This window comes from Diceros bicornis, chromosome 23, assembly GCF_020826845.1.
Source record: "Diceros bicornis minor isolate mBicDic1 chromosome 23, mDicBic1.mat.cur, whole genome shotgun sequence".
In the NCBI taxonomy this organism is placed as follows: domain Eukaryota; kingdom Metazoa; phylum Chordata; class Mammalia; order Perissodactyla; family Rhinocerotidae; genus Diceros; species Diceros bicornis.
Genome location: NC_080762.1, coordinates 42,865,837 through 42,893,043, shown reverse-complemented (window position 1 = coordinate 42,893,043; position 27,207 = coordinate 42,865,837). Strand labels below are relative to the sequence as shown.

General features: G+C 39.4%; 1 protein-coding gene across 4 annotated transcripts in view; it reads right to left on the bottom strand.

The window, feature by feature from the left end:
- BACH2 (BTB domain and CNC homolog 2) overlaps positions 1 to 27,207 on the bottom strand; it is a 322,647-nt gene that overhangs the window by 55,018 nt on the left and 240,422 nt on the right. For all 4 annotated transcript variants that reach the window (XM_058566621.1, XM_058566622.1, XM_058566620.1 and 1 more), the window contains one exon: positions 17,560 to 17,814. In XM_058566621.1, coding sequence (XP_058422604.1) covers positions 17,560 to 17,802 — 243 coding nt within the window. In that variant the 5' untranslated portion in view covers positions 17,803 to 17,814. The remainder of the gene's footprint in view (positions 1 to 17,559; positions 17,815 to 27,207) is intronic.

Below are 27,207 nucleotides of genomic sequence, written 5' to 3'. Positions count from 1 at the left end.
TTCAACTCCTGTCCTCACTAACTACTCCCATCCCTGCTTTATTTTTCTCTGTAATACTGATCACCAACTTATAAATTCTTTACTGGATGTCAACCCTAACAGGAACCTAAGATCTGTGAAGGCAGAGGGTTTATCCGTTAAGTAGTCAGTGCTCAATGCAAATCTGCTGAAGGAAGGAATGGCTCCTTCTGGTCATTCTGGTCTCAGCTCAAAGGTCTCCTCCTCGGAGGCCTTCCCTGGCCACCCTAGCTAATGCTGCTTCTCCCTCAATGACTGTCTATCACATCACCCTGTTTATTTTGCTTCTAGCACTTACCACAATCTAAAGTTATCTTGTTTTCTTATTTGTCCTCTGCACTAAAAAGTAGGCCCATGAGAACTCCAATTTACTCTGTCCTATCTATTGCTATGTCCCCAGCACTTAGAACAGGGCTTGACAAACAGTAGGTGCTCAATAAATGCTTCTTGAATGAATGGAGCACCTTCATGAGAAAATCAATCCAAATCCATTATTTGTTTTTCCCAACCTTTTTATCTTGAAAATTTCAATCCACAGAAAAGATGAAAGAAATATGCATCCATATACCTTTAATCTGGATTCACCAACTGTTAAATTTGCTAAATTTCTGTGCTTTCTTCTTCATATCTTTCTGTCTATACACATGTACACACACACACACACACACACACACGTATACATTTCTTTCCAGAACCATTTGAAAGTAAATCATGACATTTCACCCCTAAATACTTCAGCATATATCTCTTGAGAACAAGAACATTCTACATAACCAAAATACCATTTTCCTACCCAAGGAAAGTAATGTTGACACATTATAAACTAACATACAGTCTACACTCAGATTCTCTAAATTGCTCCACAGATGTCCTTTACAGATTTTTTTTTCAATCTGGGAGCCAATCAAGGATCACTTATTGCATTTGGTCTCATTTAGTTTCCTTTAACCTAGAACAGTCTCTCATCATTTTGTCATGACAGTGACATTTTTGAAAGTTCAGGCCAGCTTTGTTGAAGAATGTCCCACATAGGACGTCGAGCCATAGCACTGAATTCAAAAGTTAATCTAATTCTTTTGTTCTTTGTGGTTAATTAACCAATTTAATATACAGTGAGTTCATTTTTTTTCTATTTGTTTTAAATTTGAAGGTTTGTTGCTTTTCATCTTTTTTGATTAAATTTTAATTTCTTGAGTATGTAAAACATTTAAATGGGTCAAAGTCAATATTAAAAAGGTTCATTCAGAGAGTCACTCCCATCCCAAACCCTTTCACTGTTTTTACCCACTTTCTATAGGTCACCTTTTTCATAATTTTTTGTTTATCCTCTCTGTGTTTCTTTTTACAAAATACGCAAATGTGTGTATGTGTGTATACTGATGTTATACATATACATTTATACATTATAAATATATATTCTTATTTTCCCTTGTTTCTCTTACAAAAGGAAGCAGACCATATATAGTGTATGCATTCTTCCGCATCTTATTTTTGCCTTCTAAAATATATCCTGGAAATTACTCTATATCAGTTCATGGAGATCTTTTTTTTCTTATGGCTGCATAGTACGTGGTTGTGTGGTTGTACATATGTGGATAATCTTGCACATACGTTGTTTTGTATTTGTACAAATCCATTATTTTTTAGTGGTTGTTACAGACCGAGTTGTGTCCCCCTCAAATTCATATGTTGAGGCCCTAATGCCCAATATGACTGTATTTGGAGATATGGGCATTAAGGAGGTAATTAAGTTTAAATAATGTTACAGGGTGAGACCTTGATCCGACAGAACTGGTGTCCTTATAAGAGGAGGAATAGACATGAGTGTTCGCTTGCTCTCTCTCTGTGCACAGAGGAAAGGGAGGATACAGTGAGAAGGTGGCCGGCACAAGCCAGGAAGAGAGGTCTCATCAGAAACTAATTTTGATTGCACCTTGGTCTTGGACTTCTAGCCTCCAGAACCATGAGAAAATAAATTTCTGCTGTTTAAGCCACCCCGTCTGTGGTACTTTGTTATGGCAGCCTGAGCAGACTAATACATGGGTATTAGAAGAGTTAAATACTGTAGACTTCCTATGAAATCAAACTAAAGATTGATTTAAGAAAAAACTACTTTAAAAAAAACCTTTTAAACACCAGTGTGAGCCTTACAGGTGCAGATCCATTGGAGCATCACGTTCTATTTTGACTCCCTCTTCTGAAATCTCAAGCACACGAGTGTCAGTTGTCTTCTTCCAGACTTTGGGTATGATGGAGGGAAACCACCTCTTTCCTGCAGGGCCCCCAGTGAGTGGTCCCTCTGACGCAGGGGAAATGTGGAGAGGAAGGAAAGCAGTGTAAGTTCTAGGGTCATCATGGGTCTAGGCTTTCCAGGATCTGGGGGTGACATGAGGATGTCCTCTTTTAAAAAAGCCCAGTTGAGGATGGAAGCAGTCTTTTTACTGTTAGTTTTCAGAAATGTCACCATCCATCTGATTAACATAAACACACGTCCTTATTACTGACCATTCTGACATATCCTTGAAGCAGCAGCTACTTGGAGATAATCCACATACAACCAAAGCCTGAAGGAAATACTGAGCTTATCAGTGACTTCCCAGGAAATAATGAGCTTATTGAGTGGCTTCCCAAAGCATACATTTATATATGTGTGAAAATACCCATGAAAGGACTCTCCTTTTCTTCAATTTCAGTACTTGTATAGCAGGCTGACAGGACAGGAGAGACACCCCACCACCTCTGCTTCCATTATAGTTGCACAAGATTTGACGAAATGATGAGAATTTCCTTCTCTATCTGGGGATGCATCAGGTCAGAGACTTGGAAAACATCTGAGCTATTTCCACCGAAAATGACACGAGTCATTTCCAGAGATGTAACTCTAGAAAACACACAGGAAGGCAAGGGCATCTGTAGGTTTCAATGATCAAGGTAAATTTAAATATGAAAAAAGGTCTTAAACCTTTAATAAGAAGGAACTAGAAGAAATCTATTCCCTTTATTGCTTTTTGGGTTGATTTTCATTTAACCAATGAGACTGGGAGTGCAAGTTCGTTCAGCCCAAGTTAAAGACTTTAGTTTCTTAGTCAGGGGCATAAAGTGGAGTATCCTAAACTGGACAGAAGGGACCAGAAGGCATGGGGGCAGCACTGGCATTTTCAGGCAGAAAACTGATGAGAACCTTTGAAATCACACAAAAAGCCATACTGTGGAGTTTTATTTTTCCAATATGATACTCCATACTTCACCTGGTCTTCCTTCCCTTCTTCCCTTCTATCCACTGAACTGTTCAAATAACCTTTTTATTATTACAGAAATGTAACAATATACACGTAGGAAATTGGAAAATGCAGACAAACAAAGCAAAATCCATTACATTCTCACCATTCACAGGTCTCTACTGTTAACAATGTAGCACATGTCCTTATGGCTCTTTACACACACACACACACACACACACACACACACACACACACACACACATTTTCTCTCTCTCTCTCTCTCTCGTATATGTATTTTTTAACCACACCAAGATGAGACTGGGCATATTACTCTCAGTCTGCCTTTTCCAATGATCACCACCTTTCCATTTCAAGAAAATTTCATCTAATACCCAGACCACATTTAAATTTCTCCAATTTCCCCCCAAAAGTCCTTTATAACTGGTTTGTCCAAACCAGTAACCACTCCAGAACCATACACTACATGTGATTTTTAAATCCCTTAAATCTTGTTTAATTTAGCATAGTTTCATTTTTACGACACTGACATTAAAGAAGTCAGGCCATTTGTTGTGTAGAATGTCCTACCCTCTGTATTTGTCCTGTTGCTTCCTCATTGTGTTGTTAAGCTTGTTTCTTTAATGCTTGATTTTCCTCTAACTGGAAGTTATATCTAAAGGCTTTATGAGGTCAAGTTATACACTGAATATATCATTGGGGATGGCGTGTAGTTCATGAATATTTGCATCAGAAGTTATCTAACACCTGGTTGACCATCAGGAGTGATGCTCAAACTGACCCCTGCCTGGGTTAGTGTGAAGACTGTGTGCACGGTGTTACTTTGTGTCTGGGTATGTTGCTTTGGTATTATACGAATATCCACCAAGCATTCATCATAATGGTTTTAACCCTAAAGGATCACCTTTGCCTGAATATGTTCCTGGCATTTAAAAACATGTGGCACCAGATTACAAATAATCTTGAGGCAAGGGCTTTGTCTTCTAGAAATTTAGTATCTCCTTGCAGGTCATTGTACCCAGCTGTGCTAAGTAACATCACTCACAACATCACTTGGGAGGCATATTCCTTAAAAAGTAAATTAGAGAGCACCTCTATATGTATCCTCAGTCTGTTAAACTGTTGGGGCTTAAATATTCCCCAAATACATGAATATAAAATTAAAACCAGCAATCCAGAGTAAACCTTGTTCTTAGTAGAGGCACCAGCAATGGGCGTCTAAATGTTAGAGTTTCGTCACAGCCCCTCCCTGTCCCTTTTTTCCCTTCTCTTTTCTCAGAGGGAGCAGCAATTCCTAATGGTTTCAGCCATTGCCTACATGCCAGTGTCCCCCATCTCTGTCCCTTCAGTTCTGCACTCTCAGTGCCTTGGGTACATATAAACCACTACAGATATCTATCAAGGCTCCATGGCCTCTTTCCTCACTTATGTGTTCCACACCCAATTATCCGGGATCTCTGGAGGTGCCATCATTCTCCTAGTTCTTCACCCTGGCACAGACCTTCCTCAGCTCATGCTAGGATCAGGGTGAGTCTCCTGGCTGTGCCCTCTGCCTGGAGTAGTTTGCTGTTCCTCCATCAAGCATTCCATTGCTAGACAGATTTTCCTTAAATTGTTTTTCATCATGTCACTTCTTGGCCACAATGTTTCAGTGAATTCTTATTGCTTACCCAATCAAGACTAAATTATTTTGTTTAATTTTATTCTTTCATAGTAAGGCTCCACGTAATATGACCATATTTTGAATTATTTCTCCAAATCTACCATTTGTGTTAATCAAAGCTGGCTCCTCAACACCCTGTGAATGCTACCTTTTGGGCCTTTGCCATGCCAGCATCCTCTCCTGGAGGATCTCTCCTCACTCATTCCCTAAAAACGTCCTATCAGTCGGTGAGTCTTGGTTTTAGGCGTTTTAAACTTCATGGAGGAGATGGAGGGAAAATCCTGTCCTCTCCTCTTCTGAACCTCTGCAGCACAAACAATGCCAACACAATTTGGCATCTACAGTGAATGCTCTTGAATTGTTCACCTTTGGTTTCTATGGCGTTGTCTTGATTCTTCAACTATATTGTAAGCACTCTGAAGGAAATGGTCTTGCTTTATATTTCTAAGTTAATTCCCCAAAGAAGAGACCTATGAAAGGGTCATGTGTTCCGTTCCTCTGCTTCTATGAAGTGCTGTACTTAAGCCACCTTGTCCTTTTGAGTATCTGCTTTAAACACACACACACCCAACTCCTCTGAAGGTAATTCTGTATTTTTTTGGTACCTTACTTTAGTGTCTAGGATCTTGCACTGTTATAAAATTCTCCTTTAATATAGCTAAAATCCCTCACAGGCAGCAGGGATGCTATTACTTCTGTTCTGTGAATGAGAACATCTGGTCAACACTTACTAAAACGGCCTCAAACAGGAGGCACGAGGATACTTGGTTAAACAGAACTTTGAAAGGTCATTGCATTTTTCTCCATGAACATCTTGTAAATCTGATGGATTTAAGTCACTCAAAAAATCTCCAGAGTTATAAAAGGTGTGCTTCAAGTATCTTTTAGTATCCTGATTTCCCAAACTATGAAGTTCTTACCCTGAACCTTGGTGTTCCACATTTTTAATCTTCTTATCTTCCTATTTGTAGGGCACAATTCAATTCCTGGGCTACTACAGCTCCACTTGGCAGACAGAATATTCCCACACAGTTTAAGGTGTTCATTGGGAAAGACGGACAGGGCAAACATGAAAACCTCTCTCCTGGTGCTAGAGTGCTCATCTTCACATGGCAAGATGCTTGAGGGTCCTGTCTCTTAGCAGACATTTTCCTGGCCTTTTAGTAACTTTCCTGTTTTCCCTACCCTTCTCTTTTTGTAACTAACAAAATAAGGATAGTAGATAAACTTAGATATAGACGTAGTACTACTTAGATGTAGTAGATAAACTACATCTTGTGAGATGTCATAAGGCCTCTCTGGACAGATCTTTGAAGTGACTTGCATACATAATTCCATTCCAACTCGTGTCACTCAACACGGCTCAGCACACACACCTGTGTGGCCAGTGCTCTCAGAGACCTGCTCTGCTCTACCCAGTTCTGGTTGCTGATGCCGCCTCCACAAATGACATCATCTATATACCATTTTTAGGAAGAATAACTTGTCATTTGGTTTTGCATATAAAGAATTAAAAAAATAAAGAAATCAATAGAACAAAAACAAAGACTTAGAAATAAAGAATCAGAAGAAATGAGCAATGACATTCAGTACTATCCTTTACAAAGCAGAAGACAAAATGAAATAGTTGTTACTTCAACTGTAATTGTGACCTTCTGTATCCTTCCTTTGATTTTCTTCTAAATTCAGGAATCTTTTGTTGGCTAAATCCCAGCATTTTTTTTTTCACCCCCGGGGCCAACTTTTTGGCTTGCTTGGAAACAGCTGCCAGTATTTCTCTTTGCTGCCAGTCAGTCAAAAAAATGTGCTCACGTTGGAGGCCTGGCTCCATCCCACCCAGGGTGCTGAATGCATTAACTTTTTCACACCCAGCCTGTGCCAGGCTGCACACAGAAGTCCATCTCAGACAGAAAAGCTCACTGCATCACCAGCTAGCTTGCAGCTGGTGCCAATGTAAGTTAGAGAGATTGTCAACATATTGTAGGAGTCTATGGCAAAGTGATAAACTTTACTATGCACACCAAGCTAATAGGAAAAAGAAAAAATCTGAAATAGGAAAACAAAAGTGCCATTATTTAATTGCTCCACTCCCGAAAGCAAAAACAACCCAACCCTTTATCTAGCCTGTGATTTGGTTAAGAACCAAAACAAACAAGAATATTAACATAAAGGTACTAACTGATTAGTGCCAACAATTTTATTTTACTTTCTTTGTGCTTCTGAGAACAGCCTTTTTTACTGACAACCACATACCACTCTAGTGCCTGGATATGATCCATTTTATTAAGAAATTTCTGAATCATTTTCCTGGTTTACAGCTCGTCCAACCAAGATTCCAGGTGTTCTCACCATAAGAAGGGTCTCTTTCAAAAGCTGTCTGCTTGTATAACTGCACACCCACCAGAAATGTCATGGACACCCCAACAATAGAGCTGAAACCTGAAGCAGTTTGGTGACATTCCAAGTTTTTAAATGGAATGTGAATCCATTAAGATTATTAGGGAACTTTACTGATATCCTCAAATTTGTGCCAAGTGTTAAAGCTGCCAAAGAAAAGACAGAATAAAAACCAACTCTTGGATTCCAACTCTGAGTACTTTGGTGTGGAAATTGTATTTTCCTGTAACTCATTTAAAAAACACATCACGCTTTCACTGTTTAATTGCAATCTCAGTTTTCAGGAAGCAAAGAGAAATGAGATACATAATCGATGTTTCTCTTCCGTTCGGCTTTCAGCCTAAATGGTCCTGCGCTTTTATTGGCAAAGTAGGGCAGGTCATAATAGTGAACAAGAAATCTATTCTAAGAAGTATTGGCTCAACTGAAGTACCACTGCATCATGAGTGACTCAACCATCTACTCAAGAGTGATTACTCTGCAACGATGAAGCCACACTAATTGGACAATGGCTTGCTGCCAGCTCATGTTGGCATGACCTACAATACCCTTGGCTGACAGCCATTATGTCTATCACAACTTTTTTTTTTTTTTTTGGGGTAATCTGGATGGAAAGTGAAAATAATTTTTAAAAACCTTACCAAGTGCTATTTCACTTCTTATCATGAATTAAAAGTTTAATTAAGGCCTGAGTTCTATGATTAAATATGACAAAATAATAGTTAGGATTACTGATCAAGTGAGGAACTTTGCAGCTCCGAACTTTGTCTTGAAAGCTATTATTAATTTTAATGGAAACAGATAAGAGATTCCACAACAGCGGAAAGAAATGTAAGGGACATTTAATTCATATATAGAGAAAAGTTTTAAAATAAATAGATACACTGGTAACTAATTTTATAGAATTTAATGCAAACAAATTTGCTGTCAAAGGTTTTGTTATGAATCCATTTAAAATGTTGATTATTGTGGTCATCTTATATGGGGATAAACCAGTACAGCAAAAGGAATCCTTAAAACTCGCTTTGAAATCAGGTCATTTAAAAATAATTTTTAGATATGTCTTAGTTTTTGTCTACTCAACTCCTTCTATGCCAAAAGAGGAACGCATTTCTGCATAAGTTCCTTTAAATAGGACTGACTTGGCCTCGGGATTTAAAAAATGTAAGAGGTTTGGAAACAGCTTATGCATTTCGGTTTTAAAATTAGCTATTGCTGTGGCTATTTTCACACCAGATTTCCCTCCCTCTGTCTCAGCACCGTTGAGCAGCCTTCGGAGAAGGAATCACAATAGTGTTAGCTCCCTTTCATGGCTTTGCTTTATTGCACCCCCATTTGAGAGTGAGGCCCAGATTTCAGGGCTGGAAGTCACCCTTGCATTGCTATAAATAAGTTCTGCCTTTAGGCATTTCAAAATTATCAGCACGATTGTAGGACTTGAAAACTTCTTACTTGCCAGCAAGTAGTTACCTGGAATATTTTGACTTATTATTTATTTGCTTTTTTTTTCATCTGCTGCCAAGTCTCACTAATGCAACTTGGAAAATTGCACCACAGCTTTTAATGAGGATTCTGAGGTAAGAACCATTTCATCAGAGAAGACTGTGCTTTCCTTTTATGGGAATAATAACACCTACTGTTTATATAGCACCATCCTTCCAAGAAGTTGGACATATCACATTTCATTAATCTGAACAGCAGCCCTGCAAGCCAAGCTGGTAACCAGTACTACTCCCTACACACTCATATTGAAATGGAGGTCATTAAACGTGAAGAATTTTTTCAAAATCCTAAAACCTTCTGAAATGGTTAGAGAGCAATAAAATGAATTTTCTACATTCTGCCAATGTTCTAGGTTATCAAATAGCCCAGTGGTTCTAAGCTCTTTAACTGTCATCTCCTGTGAACTCTTGAAAGATCATTTCTAAAAAGTCAGGGAGTATTCACAAAGATAAGTAAGAGAAGTGAGCTCGCTCCTCTTCTGAAATCCTATGGTTCTCTCCTTTCCTGACCAGTTTGCTTCCCATCTCCATGGCCTTTCCCTACTTCTCAATCCAAACACCTCTCTCCTCTCTTTCTGACCAGCAGGATTTCTCCTTTCCCTCTGGCAGGAACCTAGAAAGTTCAACGACCAGAAAACTACAGCATAGGATAGGACTTCAGAGATCATCCAGTCCAACTCCATCCTTTTCTGATAAGGATGTGCCTTGTTAAGTTGAGTCTGCCCACTTGGTCAGTAAATCCCATCCTCTTTCAAGTACTCAAGGGCATTCGTTTAGCAATTGGTCTTCTGTCTCCCGTATCATAAAGTTTTCTTTCTCTTTTGGAACTTTACCAACAGCCCAAGTATTAGTCAGGATGGGCTAGGCTCTGCTGTGAAAGCAAATAAACACCAAATCTTAATGGCTTAACATAAAAGATTACTTCTCATTCACGTCAGAGTCTGATTTGAGTCAGATGGCTCCCCTCCAACAGTGACTCAAGGATCTGGGCTTCAGTTCCATCATCTTGAAGTTCTTTGCACCAGTTAAATGAACGGGAAAGAACATGAAGAACTCATACTTACTTTCAACTGTCTCAGACCAGAAGTGACACATTCTACTTACATTTCATTGGCTAGATCTAGTCACATAGCACACCTGATTGCAAATTTGGTCTTCCTGTGTATCCGTGAAAGAGAGGAAAATTGAATATGGGTGAATACTGATCATCTTTACCCCGGAGTGCTAACATGCTGGAATTTCTTCCTACTTAAAACAAAAGCACCAAATGAAATCTCTTTTGATACTATTTCCCTCCAGCTACTGGCCCATTTCTCTGCTCCCTTTAACTCGAAAGGCCCAAAAAATGTAGCTTTTTCAAATTCCTGTCTTCCCATTTTCTCTAGAACACAACACAATTGGTTTTTGCTCCTGCTGCTCCCCCAAAAGTGTTCAATGAAATCACAAATGGCTTCCAAACTGCTGGATGGTCAATTTTCAGCCTTCATCTTAGATGACTATCGGCATCCTTTGACCCAGTTGACTACTCTCTCCTCCTTGAAATACTTTCTTTACCTGGCTTCCAGCGCACCATACATTTTTGCTTTTCCTTCTACTTCAGTGATTGCTCCTCCTTGGTCTACCCTGCTGGCTCCTTTTTATTTCCTTGACTTCTTAATTCTGGAAAGCCCCAAGGCTCAATCCTGGGACCTCTTTTCTTTTTTTTTCCCTGTCTACACTCATTCCCTTGGTGATTGTATCCTGTTTTGTGGCTTTCAATATCCCCAATACTCTGGTATTCATTACTTCTATCTCCAGGCTGGACTTCTCCCATGATTTCCCCATGTATATCCTACTGTGTACTAGACATCTCTACCTAGATGTTAACAGACATCTCAAACTTAATATGGACAAAATAGAACCCCTAATCCCACCCCCACCACGTGTGACCTACTTCTCCCAGTCTTCACCAATCTCAGTTAATGGCAACTCTGTTCTCCCAACAGCTCAGGCCCCAAACCTTGGAGTTATCCTTAACTCCTCTCTTTCTCTTCCATCCTATATCCAATCTATAAGAAAATCTCATAAGCATTACCTTCAAAATATCACCAGAATCTGACACTGATCACCACTCCACTGCTATGGCCCTGGTCTAGGCCACCACATCATGCCTGGGTTGTTGCCTTAGCATCATAAGTGTTTTCCCTGCTTCTGCCTTTGTCCTCTTTAGTCTATTTTCACAGAGCAATCAAAAGGATCTTCTCCTGTGAAATTCTCCAATGGCCTCTCAGCTTATTTGCCAAGAAAAGGCAACGTGTCCAAAAGGTGTACAGCCTGGCACCATTACCTCTCTGACATGCCTCCTCCCACTCTACTCCTGGTTCATTCTGTTACTGTGTGTCAAACATGCCAAGCCCACTCCAGCTTCAGGGTGTTTTCTTCACTATTCCTTCTTCCTAGATCACTCTTCCCCCAGATGTCAGCATGGCTGGCTCTCACCTCCTTCAAGTCTCTACTCAAAATTCATCCCCTCAAACAGGTCTTTCTTGACCACTGTATTTAAAATTGAAATACTCTTACCCTGAGGTTCCTTAACCCCCTTCTGTGTTATTTTCCTCAATGGCATCTACCCAAATACATATTATATTTATTTTCTGTCTCTCTTCCTTCTCCCGTACTAGAACATAGGCTTGGTTTTGTTCACTCTGTTCACTCAGCACTTAGAACAGTGCCTCCTGGTACATAGCAGGACCTTGATAAGTATTTGTTGAATGAATGACTAAATGAGTGAGGAAACAGAAGCCCAAAGGGGTTGACCGGCTTAAGACCTTACACGCAGTGAGTGCCAAGGTCTAGATTGTGGTTTTCCCAGCCCCTCATGGCTGATGCTCTCTGGATCTTAAAATTTTGCCTATTACTTGTCTTCCAAGTTTTGTCTAGGTGGCGAAGGCGGTGAGGCCAAAGGGCTGGCTGCATGCTCTGGGGTGAGTGAGTGTTTTATTCTTTTTATCCTGCTCATACCACTTCCCAAAGACCTCACCTGCTGTTTCCCACCAAATCTTACTTCCCCCTACAGTTACACTTGGGCTCAGAATGCTGTTGGCGTCCTGTGCTGTAGTGTTAAGTACTTTCTATTGTATGTATGACACACTGAAAGGACTGTCCAAAGATAATCATGACTGTCTTACTGCTTCTTTAAAAGACTGGACCTAAGCCATCCCAGAGACATTAATAGCTTTTATATCCTCTAAAAACTTTCAGACAAGAAGATTCCATAATTTCCTTGTTGGCCCTGTGCTTGGCAGTACTAATGCAGGAACATTCTTTATTCCACCCTGTGGTCAAGACTTAACAACAAATGCCTTTTCTTCAGAATCCTTCTGGGTCAGTTTTCCTTTTTGTTTAGCACTGAAAAAACGAGATCTGCCCTAAAATGTTGAAAGAGAGAGAAAGAAAGTGAAAGATAGGGAGAAAGCAAAAGACAGAGAGAGAGAGTGCGTAAGTAGAAGTCTGAAATATATTTATACCTAAGAAAGCATAAGGTCCACCTGAAAGGGCCATACTTACCCCTTCCCTACAGCTATTCTCTGCATAAACACTTCCCATTCTCTAGAGGGTGAAAGGACTTGGGAAACAAGCTCAAAGAAAGGTGGCGGAGCCTTGGCAATGACCTCTATTTTTTTTGTGTGTGTGTGAGGAAGATTAGCCCTGAGCTAACATCTGTTACCAATCCTCCTCTTTTTACTGAGGAAGACTGGTCCTGGGCTAACATCCATGCCCATCTTCCTCTATTTTATACGGGACACTAACACTGCATGGCTTGACAAGTGGTGCGTTGGTCCACGCTCGGGTTCTGAACCCCCAAACCCTGGGCCACCAAAGTGGAGTACATGAACTTAAAAGCTACGCCACTGGGCCAGGCCCGGCAATGACCTCTTTTTTCCCTCTTATTTTAAATATTTATTATTTTTTATTACTTTTATTTATTTATTTATTTGGTGAGGAAGATTCGCCGAGCTAACATCTGTGCCAATCTTCCTCTATTTTGTATGTGGGTCACCGCCACAGCATGGCTGGTGACGAGTGGTGTAGGTCCACACTCGGGAACTGAACCTGGGCTGCTGAAGTGGAGTGTGCCAAACTTAACCACTAGGCCTCGGGGCCAGCTCCTTAGATATTTATTTTTGACAAATAAAAATTGTATATATTTGAGGTATACAATATGATGTTTTGATAAGGTATACATTGTGAAATAATTACCACAATCAATCAAACTAATTAACATATCTACTACCTCCCACAGTTATCATTTTTGTGTGTGTGTGTGGTGAGAATAATTGAGATCTACTCTCTTAGGAAATTTCAAGTATATAATACATTATTATTAACTATAGTCACCATGCTGTACATTAAGTTTCCAGAACTTATTCATCTAATAACTGAAAGTTTGTACCCTTTGATCAATATCACCCCTTTTGCCCTAACCACCCCCGGCCCCCAAGCCCCTAGTAAGCCCATTCTACTCTCTGTTACTGTGAGTTTGACTTTTTTTTTTTTAGATGCCACATATAAGTAAAATCACGCAATATTTGTCTTTCTATGTTTGGCTTATTTCACTTAGCATAATGTCCTCCAGGTTTACCCATCTTGCTGCAAACAGGATTTCCTTCTTTCTTAAGGCTGAATAATATTCCCTTGTATATATACACACCACATTTTCTTTATCCAATAATCTGTCAATAGACACTGAGGTTGTTTCCATATCTTGGCTATTGTGAATAATGCTGCAATAAACATGGGAGTGCAGATATCTCTTTGAGATACTGATTTTCTTCCTTTCAGATATATACCCAGAAGTGGGATTGCTGGATCACATTCTAGTTCTATTTTTAATTTTTTAAGGAACCTCCATACTGTTTTCCACAATGGCTGTACCAATTTACATTCCCACCAACAAAGCACAAGGGTTCTTTTCTCCACATCCTCGCCAACACTTGTTATCTTTTGACTTTTGATAATAGACCTTGGCAATAACGTCTTAACAGATGCTCTTCTCCTCTAGCATTCTGGGAGGGACCCAAGCAGCCCCATAAGAATGGGGTTGATGTGCAAACACATCGTGGGCTCCATGTCTTCTAAGGAAGCATACCCCACATTCCTGCCCTCTGTATTCAACACACCATAAGAGCGAACTTCACGCTTGTGATGCCACTTCCCGTATGGTTAGCATCCAGCCTGAAATGGTCTTCATGACTATAGCTAAGGTGGTATTTGTTGCACCAACTTTAATCCTCATGAGCAGTAGAAGAAAAGCCTTGCAATGCTTGGCACATAAACCACTTTCTCTTCACCTCTCAGCACAAAATATACTTACTAATTATAAATTAAATGATCTGTTTCATTATTTAATGAAAGTACTAAGTACAATGCCTCATCTCCTACTATTAGCTGACACACATTCCTGGGTGTGTTTTTCAACGGGGAGCCAACATTCATGCCATATAAATTCGAGGGACTATCTGTCATTCCATTTTAGAAAAATAAAAAAGGCAAGATGATTCAATTACTCCTAGACTTCTAGAAGGAGGCCTCTATTTTTGTCTCTCCCCTTTTCAGTTCAGAGGCTACACTGGGCACTCTGTGTGGCTCTCATTTGCTAGCAATTGCATTGCCCATCAGGAGTTAGGATTTTGGGGGTAGAACTGCACAACTGCACAGCAGCTGGAGGCCAGACCTGGGTCTGGCTTAAACTAACTCAGCAGAGAAGCAGGAGGGGTGGCAGTTTGTATCTGGAAGTTTCCTAGTCCAAGGAGGAGCTCTCAGCCTTGGCCATACGGAGAAGCCCAGTGGTGGCTGGGCAGGGAGCGCAGAGATGGGCCAAGTGTGAACAAGGCTGGGACAGCGCCAGAAGTGGATTTGAATTCGGTGATAGAATTACGATGAGGTGTAAAGATTTCCAAGGAGCTAATCAAATGCTTTTTCTTACATCATATGAACCCAATGTCAATTAGGTCCAGGTAGCTACTTCCAAGGTAGAGTTTGGGATGTTTGTTTATTCACCACTTCATTCAAATTCTACGAAGTCATTCACTGAGCTAAGTGGGACAATGACCACAGAGCCTGCAAGGACATTTAAGTGTGCACACAGCAAGGAGAGGAAAACAATGCCCAGCGCTTGGGGCCACAGGCGAGTGATCTGAGCAGAGGGAGAAGGCTCTTAGAAGGAGGCCTCAGAAACAGTGACAGACCCACAGAGGAAAATGTCATTGGAGCAGGCTTGCATGCCCCATCGCCAAGGTACTTAGAGCTGGGTTACTGACAACACAATTTCACGTTTCATAGGAAGACAAAAAGGTATCTAGTTCTATCTGAAAGTTGCAGGTACAAGAGCACCCAGAATGCTTTAATGGTTTGGAGAATGGAGATGACATAGGGGCAACAATCATTTTACATGGCTATGAAGAAAGAAAATGAATACACAGCAAATTCTCAAAAATAGAACACAAACGATCAAAAGGTCAAATAGATTTGTGTGTGATGTTATACAGTGTGCTTCATACTTTAAAGAGTGCCTAATGCCAAGGAAATAAGCGATTATCAGCAATTTGACCTAAAAAGAAACTTTTAGGTTATGCCATACACATCAATACCCCAGTTTCCTTTAAATTTTACTGCCTTGCTATTATTGTATTATGATAAATAATTCAAGCACTTCAGAATTTTAGGGGTTTTTACAGGTAAGATACTGGAGCTCAGAGAGGTTAAGTGACTAGACCCGGACCCCAGAGCTAACTGAGGGCCAGGCCAGGGCTTAGGGCATAAGGTCATAGGAGTCTCAAGATGAGGCCAAGTCACTGAAGAGAGACTAAATTACACCAAATATGATTTTCATTTGTACATATATCTTAATATAATCTATTTTTTTTTTGAAAATCAGTAAAAAACATAAAAATAAAGTGGTTCTCAAATAGATACAAATAATAAATTAACTGTAAGCCCCACTGCCTCCCCAAGACCATTCTGGATAATTGGAAGTTTTCCAAATATTTCCAGGGAATTCTAGAGTTGGAGTAAATTCAAAAGGCATTCTTACTGCCCATCTAGAGAAGAAGAAAGGGTCTTACATTTGACAAATTGCCTACTATGGGACAGAGACCATGACAGGAACTTTTATATTTATCATCTCACCTAATCACAGGTTAGTGTTCGCCCATTAATGCAGATGAGGACAACCCAACCCAGGATCACCCGGTCACACCACAGCTGCCATTCCTTGGCCTTCCCACATTACTTGGTACATAAGCTTCCCTCCCTACTCTAGCCCCAATTATGTTATCTCCAACTGATTTGTCCTTTTGCTTCCAGTATTGGGATCTTTCTAGTTGTCTACTTGCTGGTGGTGGGGGGAGTGGTAATGCAGCCTTTTATGTGGGTACGTAACAAAGACTATCAATGTGACAATGCTGAGTGCTTATGCAGGCCTCACTTGACCAGCTGACCACTCTCCTGAGCTGCAGGGGTAACAGCAGATGATGCTTAAAAAGCGACAGGTTCTGGTGACCTTTTCCGACTCCCATGTCTTATTTGCCTATTGGTTTTTTATGTTGAATTCGGATGCCTTTCTGTGGAGCAGGTGCTCACCCCACCACTTCCTACTGTCTCATGCACAATCTGCTTTCCTCATTTACACTATTTGCCAGGCCTCTGGAGGCATTTGGGTTTTTGACTCCTGGGATTTAATGCCAGTTGGACTCACATCCACATTAGCAGCTCACATCAGAGTGATAGGGTATTTGGTTTCTCCTAGGGTTGCTGTGAGGATCACTGCACAACTCTGGGGCTCTATCACATAGGCTATGTATGTAAGTTGTACCCCTGAGAGTTGTGCAGTGCACGGCCTACACAACCGTTGGTGGTGGCCCTAGCACTGCATACCGTGCTGGTGCACAGGGAATGATTCTGGCCCTGAACACAAAGTCTAAGGCTGCTTGGTATCACCCTTAGTCCCATGAAAATGGAAAGTCAGGTTGATGGAAGAAGAAGAATTGTATACACAGTTCAAAGGGTGACCAATTGAATGGTTTGTCACTGTGAAGCCCATCCTTTGAGTTCCTGCAGCTCAAACCATCCAATTGAATGTCTTCTCTGGACAGAACAGGTCCAGCTACCAGTATCCCCAAAGTACAGAAATGACTGGATTTACTGAAGTAATTGAGAAACCCGAGTAGGGTATTTTCAACAATGGTGAGAAAATCAAGTTTACGCTTCTTAGAATCTTACTCTATTAACTGTGAAAATTACTGCTTGCTTTTACTTTTCCCCCAAGCAAGGAAGGTGCTGTGAATACTTTCATTCTTTTACTCTCAAGGGAAATCAAGCGCTCCTTCAACCATTTGAAAGAGAAAAAATCATAGCAACAGTCCCAGTGATTCAGATCCCACATCTAGGACCGTACCAAACTTTGGCTGAACTACTCAAAACCTGAAGAGTATGTGAACTAGAAACTACAAGTGACTGTGAGCCACAGGTGAGGTTCAGTTCCTTTAAAGAAAGATGCTCTGTTCAGATTCATGCTTTCGAGACTTTAAGCGCTTCAAATAGAAACTGGCTATGCCACAAACCTAACGCGTGGGTGACTTGAACATCAAGCCCCTGAGCGGGGACGTGGCACAGGGTCCACCTTCTAGTTCCTACTCAGCCAACTGTCTATAAGTCGATAAGTTTCCATTAGCAACCACACAAACAACCCAAACTACTGTACCTCCTCAGGCAAGCTGACCACCAAGTCATTTTTCGTCTGTCCGACCAGCGCCTGCCAGAAGTATTCACTGCATGCGGCCAGCACAGCGCGGTGGGCCCGGAACTCCTTCCTCTCCACGATCAGAGTCACATCACAGAGAATATCCTTTTTCCGCTGGTCATTGAGGCCCAGGAGGATGTTGGTGCAGTGGACTGTGGACTCATACACATACATGGGGGAGTCAGGCTTCTCATCCACAGACATGCCGTTCACACCCTGAAAGAAAGAAAGGCCGGTCATCACAGCTATCTGAGTCAGAGAGAAGGTGAGAAAGAATGACACTGTTCCTGTGTCCCACTGCCAGGAGCCTGGCAGAAAGGAGCAGAATCACCCATTAGCATATTCACGCTTAGTTAGCACAATGAGCTCAGAAAACATATCTGGAAAGTCGTGTTCTGTGGTTGACTTCTCTCCTTTCCACTTATTGCGTCCTTTCACCCCACGGAAACAAAGCCAGGTCTTTTAATGCAACACACACAACATTTAAAACACATACATACTTTAAAACTTGGTAGTTTTGGTTTTGTTAGCCAACTGAAAAGGAACTTTCACGTATACATAGTCCCAATTCAAGTATTAATTGGGCTTTGTGTTAAGAGGAAATGAATCATTCTGAAGAATTTGTAATGCTCTCTTGATGAAGTACATGTAAGTTCCTAGGTTGAAATTTGGCTAAGATGCCAAGCAGAGTAAATATGTAGTCACAATACATAATTTAACAAGTGAACTACACTGTATGTGTTCTAAAGTGTAGATATAGCCAGCTACTATAATTGCCCTCCACCACTTCAAGACAGACACAACCAACATAATGCAATTGTTGCTCGTGAAAAGCTCTTGAAAAGAAGTGGAATTGTGCTGTGATTATCCCAGCAGACTTGATGGACAACCTCTTTAAGGAAACACAATATATCACATTAGGAGTCATAAAAAAGATGTATTCAACAGCAAAGATTACTTTTATGAAAGGGTTCTTTGCTTTAAGAAGTGTCCACCGATGTATTTTAAAAAACAGTTATCTGTGCAGAAATAGAAGTATAATGATGTACACCTGAAATTTATACAATGTTATAAACCAATTTTACTGCAATAAACAAAAAATTAAAAAAAAAACAGTATCTGTAATTAATTTATATAACAGTTTTTCAGTAATGATTACTACTAGTTTGAATTCCAATAGTGAGTCTTACTTTCTTTTTGGCTTTATTCTTATTTATTTTTCAACAGCTTTAACATACAATAAACTGCATATGTTTATAGTGCAATTTGATACATTTTGGCATATGTATGCAACTGTGAAACCATCATCACAATCAAGACAGTGAACACACCCATCACCACCGAACCTCCCTTGATGCCCCTTAATAGTCTCCTCTTTGCACCTCTCTGTGCCCCACCCCATGAAACCACAGGTCTGCTTTCTGACACTACATATTAGTTTGCATTTTCTTTTTTTTTATATAAATGAAGTCATACAAATTGCATTCTTTTATGTCTGGCTTCTTTTACTCAGCATAGTTATTTTGCAATTCATCCATGTTGTTGTGTGCATCAAACGTTTGTTCCTTTATTGCTGTGTAGTGTTCTATTGTGCAGATATAGCACAATTTTTTATCCATTCATCTATTGATGGATATTTGGGTGTTTCCAGTTTTTGACTACTACAATAAAGCTGCTAGAGATTAGTGTATAAATCTTTGTATGAACATACGCTTTCGTTTCTCTTATGTAACCACCTTACGGTAGAATGGATGGATCATGTGGATGGATCACACGGATGGATGTGTAAGGCTAACTTTTTAAGAAATCGTCCCTTTTTTCTAAAGTGGTTGTACCATTTCACATTTTCAACAGCACTGTATGAGAGTTCCAGTTCTTTCAGTCTTTGCCACCACTTGGTATGGTCAGTCTTTCTAATTCTGGTGATTCTAATAGATAAACTGTAGTGGTTTTAATTTGCTTTTCTCTAATGACTGAAGAAGTTGAGCATTTCATGTGCTTATTTGTCATCTACTAATCTTCTTTGGAGAGACGTCTATTCAGGTGCTTTGTCCATTTTTTATTGGGTTGTTTCCTTATTATTGAGTTTTGAGAGTTCTTTATATGTTCTGAATAAAGTCTTTTATCAGATATGTGATTTGCAAATATTTTCTCTAAGTCTGTAGCCTGTCTTTTAATTCTTTTATTGTTTTTCAAAGAGCAGAAAGTCTTCATTTGACGAAGTCCAACTGAGCAATTTTTTCCTTTATGGATCATACTTTTGGTGTTTCTCTAAAAAATCTTTGCCTAAACCAAGGTCATATCTTTTGTTAGATTTATATCTAGATACTAATATTTTTAATGCAATTATAAATGGTTTTCCATTCTAATTTAAAGTTCTGATTTTTCATTGCTAGCATATAGACACAGAAATGACTTTTGTGTATTGATCTTGTATCTTGAAGCTTTGCCGAACTTGCTTATTAGTTCTCACAGCCTTTTCTTTTTGGGTAGATTCTACAGATTTTCTACATAGAAGATTATGTTCCTGTAAATGAAGACATTTTATGTCCTTTCCAATCTGAATGACTTCAATGTCTTTTTCTTGCCTGACTTCGTTGGCTAGAACCTCCAGCACAATGTTAAACAGACGTGGTAAGAGCAAACACCCTTGCCTTGCTCCTGATGTTAGCAGGGAACGCGTTCAGCCTTTCACTGTTATTTATAATGGTAGCTATAGGTGTTTCATAGATACCCCTATGGAGTTGAGGAAGTTTCTTTCTATTCCTAGTTTGCTGGGAGTGTTTTTTTTGTAAATCAAGAACAGATGCTGGATTTTGTCAAATGCTTTTTCTGCATCTATCGAGATAATCACACAGTTTTTCTTTTTTAGCATAACATTGATTTTTGAATGGTAAACAAACCTTGCATTTCTAGGATAAACTCCACTTGATCATGATATATTTGCCTTGTTATACATTATTGGATTCAATTTACTCACATTTTGTTAAGAATTTCTACATTTATGCTCATGAGGGATATTCATCTGTAGTTTTCTTATATATTTTAAAATCTGGTTTTAGTCTCAGGGTAATGCTGTTCTCACAAAATGAATTGGGAGGTATTTCTTTCTCTTCAATTTTCTAGAAGAGTTTGTAAAGAATTGGTATCATTTCTTCCATAAACATTTGGTAGAATTTACCTGTGAAATCTTCTGGGCCTGGAGTTTTAACCACAAATTCAATTAAAAAATTATAAAAGTTATTGGCATAAAGTTGTGCATAATATTTCCTTATTTTCTTTTTAACATCAGTGGAATCTGTGCCAATATCACCTCTCACATTCCTGATATTGGGAATTTGTGTCATCTCGCTCTTTTTTTCCTGATCCGTTTGGCTACAGGTTTATCAATTTTATTGATATTCTCAAAAAGCTAACTTTCCGTTAAACTGATTTTATTTATTTTTCTGTTTTCTATTACATTGATTTCTGTTCTCATTGTTATATCCTTTCTTCTGCTTACTTTGGGTTTAATTTGCTGTTTTTCCAGTTTCCTTAGGTAGAAGTTGAGCTCATTGATTTAAGATCTTTCACCTCTTCTAGGAAAGGTGTTAATGCTGTAACTTCACTCTAAGTGCTGCTTTAGCAGCATCTCACACATTTTGAAATGTTGAGTTTTTATTTTCATTCAGTTCAAATACTTTCTAATTCCCTTTTTGACTTCTTCCTCGATGCATAATTATTTGTAAATATGTTATTTACTTTCCAAATATTTGAAGGAGTTTCCAGATATCTTTCTGTTATTGTTTTCTGATTTAATTTCACTGGGGTCAGAGAACAAATTTTGTATGACTTCAGTCCTTTTAATTTATGGAGACTTGTTTTATATCTCAGAACATGGTATATTTTGGTAAATATTCCATATGCACTTGAAAAGAATGTGTGTTCTGTTGGCTGGTGTGTTCTCCAGTTAAGTCAAGTTGTATGATAAGTGTTGTTCAAGTCTAAATCTTTACTAATTTTCTGTCTACAGGTTCTATCAAGTGTGAGAAGGGGCACTAGAATCTTTGACTGTAATTGTAGCTGTAATCAGTTTTTGCTTCATGCAATTTGAAATCCTGCTATTAGATACATACATGGTTAGAATTTTTATTTTCTCTTCATGTATTTATTCTTCTCTCATTATGAAATGAACTTTTTTTTTTTTGTGCAGAAGATCAGCTCTGAGCTAACATCCGATGACAATCCTCCTCTTTTTGCTGAGGAAGATTGGCCCTGGGCTAACATCCATGCCCATCTTCCTCCACTTTATATGGGACGCAGCCACAGCATGGCTTAACAAGCGGTGCGTCAGTGGGCGCCCGGGATCCAAACCTGTGAACCCCGGGCCGCCGAAGCGGAGTGCACCCACTTAGCTGCTGAGCCACTGGGCTGGCCCCATGAAATGAACCTTTTTTTTTTTTTTTTTGGTGAGGAAGATCAGCCCTGTGCTAACATCTGCCAATCCTCCTCTTTTTTTTTTTTGCTGAGGAAGACTGGCCCTGGGCTAACATCCGTGCCCATCTTCCTCCACTTTATGTGGGACGCCGCCACAGCATGGCTTGCCAAGCGGTGCATTGGTGAGCGCCCAGGATCCAAACCAGTGAACCCTGGGTCGCCGCAAGGAAGCGCACGCACTTAACTGCTTGCGCCACTGGGCCGGCCCCCTGAAATGAACTTTTAATTCCTGGAAATAACCCTTTGCTTTGAAGTCTACTTTGATATTAACATAGCCACTCCAGCTTTTTTTTTTTTTCCTTTGAAGAAGATTAGCCCTGAGCTAACATCTGTTGCTAATCCTCCGCTTTTCTGCTGAGGAAGATTGACCCTGGGCTAACATCCATGCCTATCTTCCTCTACTTTATACGGGACGCTGCCACAGCATGGCTTAACAAGCGGTGCATCAGTGTGTGCCCAGGATCCAAATCTGCGAACCCCGGGCCGCCAAAGCGGAGCGTGCAAACTTAACCGCTACGCCACTGGGCCGGCCCCCTACTCCAGCATTTTTTGATTAGTGTTAGCATAGTATACCTTTTTTCCTTCTTATCCTTTTAACCTATTTGTGTCTTTATATTTAAAGTGTTTTTCTTGTAGGCAGCATATAATCGAGTCTTGCTTTTTTTTAAAATCCAATCTGATAATCTTTGACTTTTAATTCTGGTACTGATACCATTTATATTTAACCTGATTAATGATTTGGCTGGGTTTAAATCTGCCATTTTGCTACTTGTTTTCTATTTGTCCCATTTGTTCTTTGATTCCTTTCCCCTCATTCTCTGATTCCTTTTGTATTAACTGAGTATTTTTTATAATTCAATCTTATCTCTTTTATTGGAATGTTGTTTTGTTATTTTATTGGTTACCTTAGGGTTTATAATATCCTTCTTTAAGTTGTCACAATCTACCTTCAAGTGATATTATACCACATCACCTAGAGTATAAGAACCTTACGATAGTATGCTTCCATTTCTCCCTTTCTGGCCTTTGTGCTATTGTTGTCATGCACTTTACTTCTACAAATGTTATAAACCGCACACTACATTGTTATTATTTTTGTTTAAACACTCAATTATTTTTAAAGAGATTTAAATGATACTAGAAAAAGTTACATATGTACACATTTTCCTTCTGCCTGAAGGACTTCCTTTAATATGACTTGCTGTGTTGATACGCTGGTGTCTTAGTCAGCTTGGGCTGCCATAACAAAATACCAGAGTCTGCGTGGCTTCAACAACAGGAATTTATTTCTCACAGTTCTGGAGGCTGAGAAGTCCAAGATCAAGGTGCCAGCTGATCTGGTTCCCTGGTGAGGGCTCTTTTCCTGGCTTGCAGATGGCTGTCTTCTCACTGTGTCCTTGCATGGTGAAAAGAGAGAGCTCTGGTTTCTCTTCCTCTTCTTATGAGGACACTAATCCCATCACAGGGGCTCCATCCTCATAACCTCATCCAAACCTAATTACCTCTCAAAGGTCCCACCTCCAAATACCATCACACTGGGAGTTAGGGCTTCAACATACGACTCTTGGGGAGACATAAATGCTCAGTTCATAACAGCTGGCAATGAATTCTTTCAGTGTTTGTTTCTTTTAAGAAGTCTGTTGCCTTCATTTTTGAAAGTTATTTTTGTGCAGTATAGATTCTAGTTTGACAGTTTTTCTTCCTTTTAGTACTTTGAAAGATGTCATTGCCCTGTCTTTTCACTTGCATGCTGTCTAATGAAAAATGTGCCTTCATCCTTATCTTTATTCCTCTATATGTAATGTCTTTTTTTCCTTCTAGCTACTTTTAAGATTTTCTCTTTAATCACTTGTTTGATTTGATTTGATTATGACGTGCCATGGTATAGTTTTTTTCTTGGTTCTTGATCTTTTTGGATGGGTAGGTTTATAGTTTTCATAAAATTTGGAAATATTTATTCAGCCATTATTTCTTCAAATATTTGTGCCAAATATTTTTTCTGTCTCCTCTCCTCTTCTCTTTTGGGGAGCTCAGTTACATGTATATTAGACTACCTGAAATTGTCCCACAGCTCAAAAATGCTCTGTACCTTTTTTTTTGTGGTAGTCTTTTTTCCTCTCTGTGTTTCAATTTGGACAAGTTCTATAGCTAGGCCTTCAAGTTCACTAATCTTTTCTTCTGCAATATCTAATCTGCCACTAATTCATTTCATAATAATTTTCATCTCAGAAATTGTGGTTCTCATCTCTAAAAGTTTATTTGGGTCTTTTTTATATCTTCCACGACTTTACTTAAGATATGCAATCATTCCTCCAACTTCTTGAACGTGTGGAATACAGTTACAATAACTATTTTTGTCTGTTAATTCTAACATCTGTGTCAGTTCTGGTTCAGTCTCGATTGATATTTCTCTTCATGATGAGTGATATTTTCCTGCTTCTGTGCATGCCTGGAAATTTTTGATTGGATGCCAGATATTGTGAATTTTACCTTGTTGGATGCTTGATATTTTTGTGTTCCTATAAATATTCTTAAGCTTTGTTCTAGGACTCAGTAGAGTTACATGGAAAAAGTCTGATCCTTCAGGTTTTGCTTTTGAGATCTCTTAGGTGGGAACAGCAACATTTAATCTAGGGCTCCTTATTTCTCACTACTGATTCAAGACCCTTCTGAGTACTTTACCCAATGCCCCTTGAATTATAGGTTTTCTAGTCTGGCTGGTAGGAACAGGTGTTATTCCTGGTCCTCTGTGAGCTTTGAGTACTATTCCTTCTAATTATTTTGGGTGTTTTTTTCCTCATTTTTCTGTAGTTTCTCCATACACATGTGCTAATGAGTACTCTGCAAAATATTTAAGGGAAATCTTCTGTAGATCTCTGGAGTTTTCTCTCTGTGCAGCTCTCTCTTCTCTGCTACCCTGCTTTCTGAACTCCAGCCTCCACAGTCTCTCCAGACTATGAGCTCCATCTCCTCAACTCAGGAGTCAGCCAGGCTCTTCTTTGGTTCCTCCTTCCTGTGCCATGACCTGGAAATGCTCTAAAGACAGTAAGCTGGGCTCAGCTTGTTTTCCCTCTCTGGGGATCAATGTCCTTTGTTGCTTGGTGTCTTGAAAACAATTGTTTCATATATTTTATCTGTTTTTATCATTGTTTCAGGTGGGAAGATAAATCTAGTACCTGTTACTCCATCTTGGCTGAAAGCAAAAATCCTGGATTTATTCTTTATATTATAGTTACCCTAAGCACTTTACAAACAAAAATTTAGCACATATAGTGTAAACTTTGCTCTACATAAATGATGGTTTCATAATACCTAATTATGAAAATGTTTCTGCAAAGAAGAATTTTTAGTTCTTTGGTATTCCAATAAAATATAAAGCATCTGTGAGCTTTATTATCTGGAATCATTTTTTATGCAATAAGAATAGCATTCTAAATGACACGATTCAGTTATAATGACCATAAGCCATGGGGTAATAGTGAGTTTACACGGCTTCTGTCTATGACTAGTTAAGGGCTACAAAATTCTTTATTATCTAGTAAGAAGACAAATATTTTCTATTCTGGATTCTTTTCCATAGATTGTTTTCAGGATTTCTTATCTCCCATACAGGGTCTCAAGTCTGATTTATTTTCTCCATTCTTAGTTCCTAAATTATTACTCTTTCTCCTATCACATTCAGTTTTCTCAATTAGTCTGTGGAAATTCATTTATTTACTTTTAAAAATCACAATAGCTTGCACATAGCAGGCAGCACTCAAAACCCGGGTGAAAGAATTAATGTTCTGGGATGTAAACGGTGTGCTTAATTCATAAGAAGCAGGAGATTGATAAGAGACATATTTTTCCAATCCATTTATGGGTAATTCATATTAATGCACCTACGCTAAGAAGAAAGAAGCTTGCTATAAATGTTACAAAGCTGTAAGTTCTTTAGTGAAACATGAAATGAAAGAAAATCAAAAGAGAAACGAGAGTGAAGTTTAGTGGAGAGGGGAGTGGACTAGGGGTCTAGGGCTTTTGGTCCAGCTCTGGCACTGACCAGCTATGTGAATTTTGGATAAATCGTCTAACTTTCTCTGGACCTGCTTCCATGTTTATAAAATGAAAAGTCTGGACTAGACGACCAGCAAAGTTCTTACAGATCTACAATTCTATGAGTCTAAGAGTCTATAAAAGAAACACCTAGTTGATCACAGGGAATGGGATACTGTCATTTTAGTTGAGAGAAGCTAGCTTTCTTTGACCTTATAAAGACCATTATGTATACTCTTTTATTGTTGTTGATGTTGCATGGCTTAATAAAACTATCTCTGAAGAGCTGGTTACAGGCAATGGGGTGGACAATATATAGGAAGAAATGAAAGCCTTTGGGGAAGGAAGGAACTAGGACCCCAACCCCTGCTCCCATAGGTTCCAAGTTAGGAAGATCTGTCTGGTTAGACCATGGTATCCCTGAGAAAATGGAGAGGGACAAGTCCCTTGAAGTGAAATTACCTTTGGGAAATGGGAAATCCAAACCTAGGAGGCCATTTTGGCACAATATGTGAAGCTGATGCTATTAGCTCCTCCAGTCCTGGATATCTTAGCCCAGAGGCTGAGCAAGGGAGTATAAACTAAAAGAATATGTCACCTGGGAATCCAGTGTGGAGTTCCACTGAGGTCTGAGTGGGGCCTGAACGCTATACAGCAGCACTGCACAAGGGTCTACTCCACCAGGCAGGAGTAGTCATCAATAGTGGTGAAGCCAAGGAGCGGGTGGACTCTCAGATTCTGGTTCACAAGCAAGATGGTGTCTTTCTGGCTCTAAGGCATCTGGGAGGCCTCAGGGAAAGACTCCATATCCTGCTAATAGGGCAGGTTTCGGAAAATAAAGGAGATGTGGCCACGTACGCACCCTGGGTCGATGAAGTAGGCTATAATAGTCATATGAACATGGATGTCTGCTTTTTGGGTTAAACCTTCCAGAGAGTTTTAGAAGACATTTAAAACATATGATATCTGTCCTATAGTTCTATAATATTATCTATAGATAATATTATATCTAATATTATAGATAATACTATAGATAATATTAGATATAATATTATATTATAATATTAGATTATTAGATATATCTATATTAGATATTAG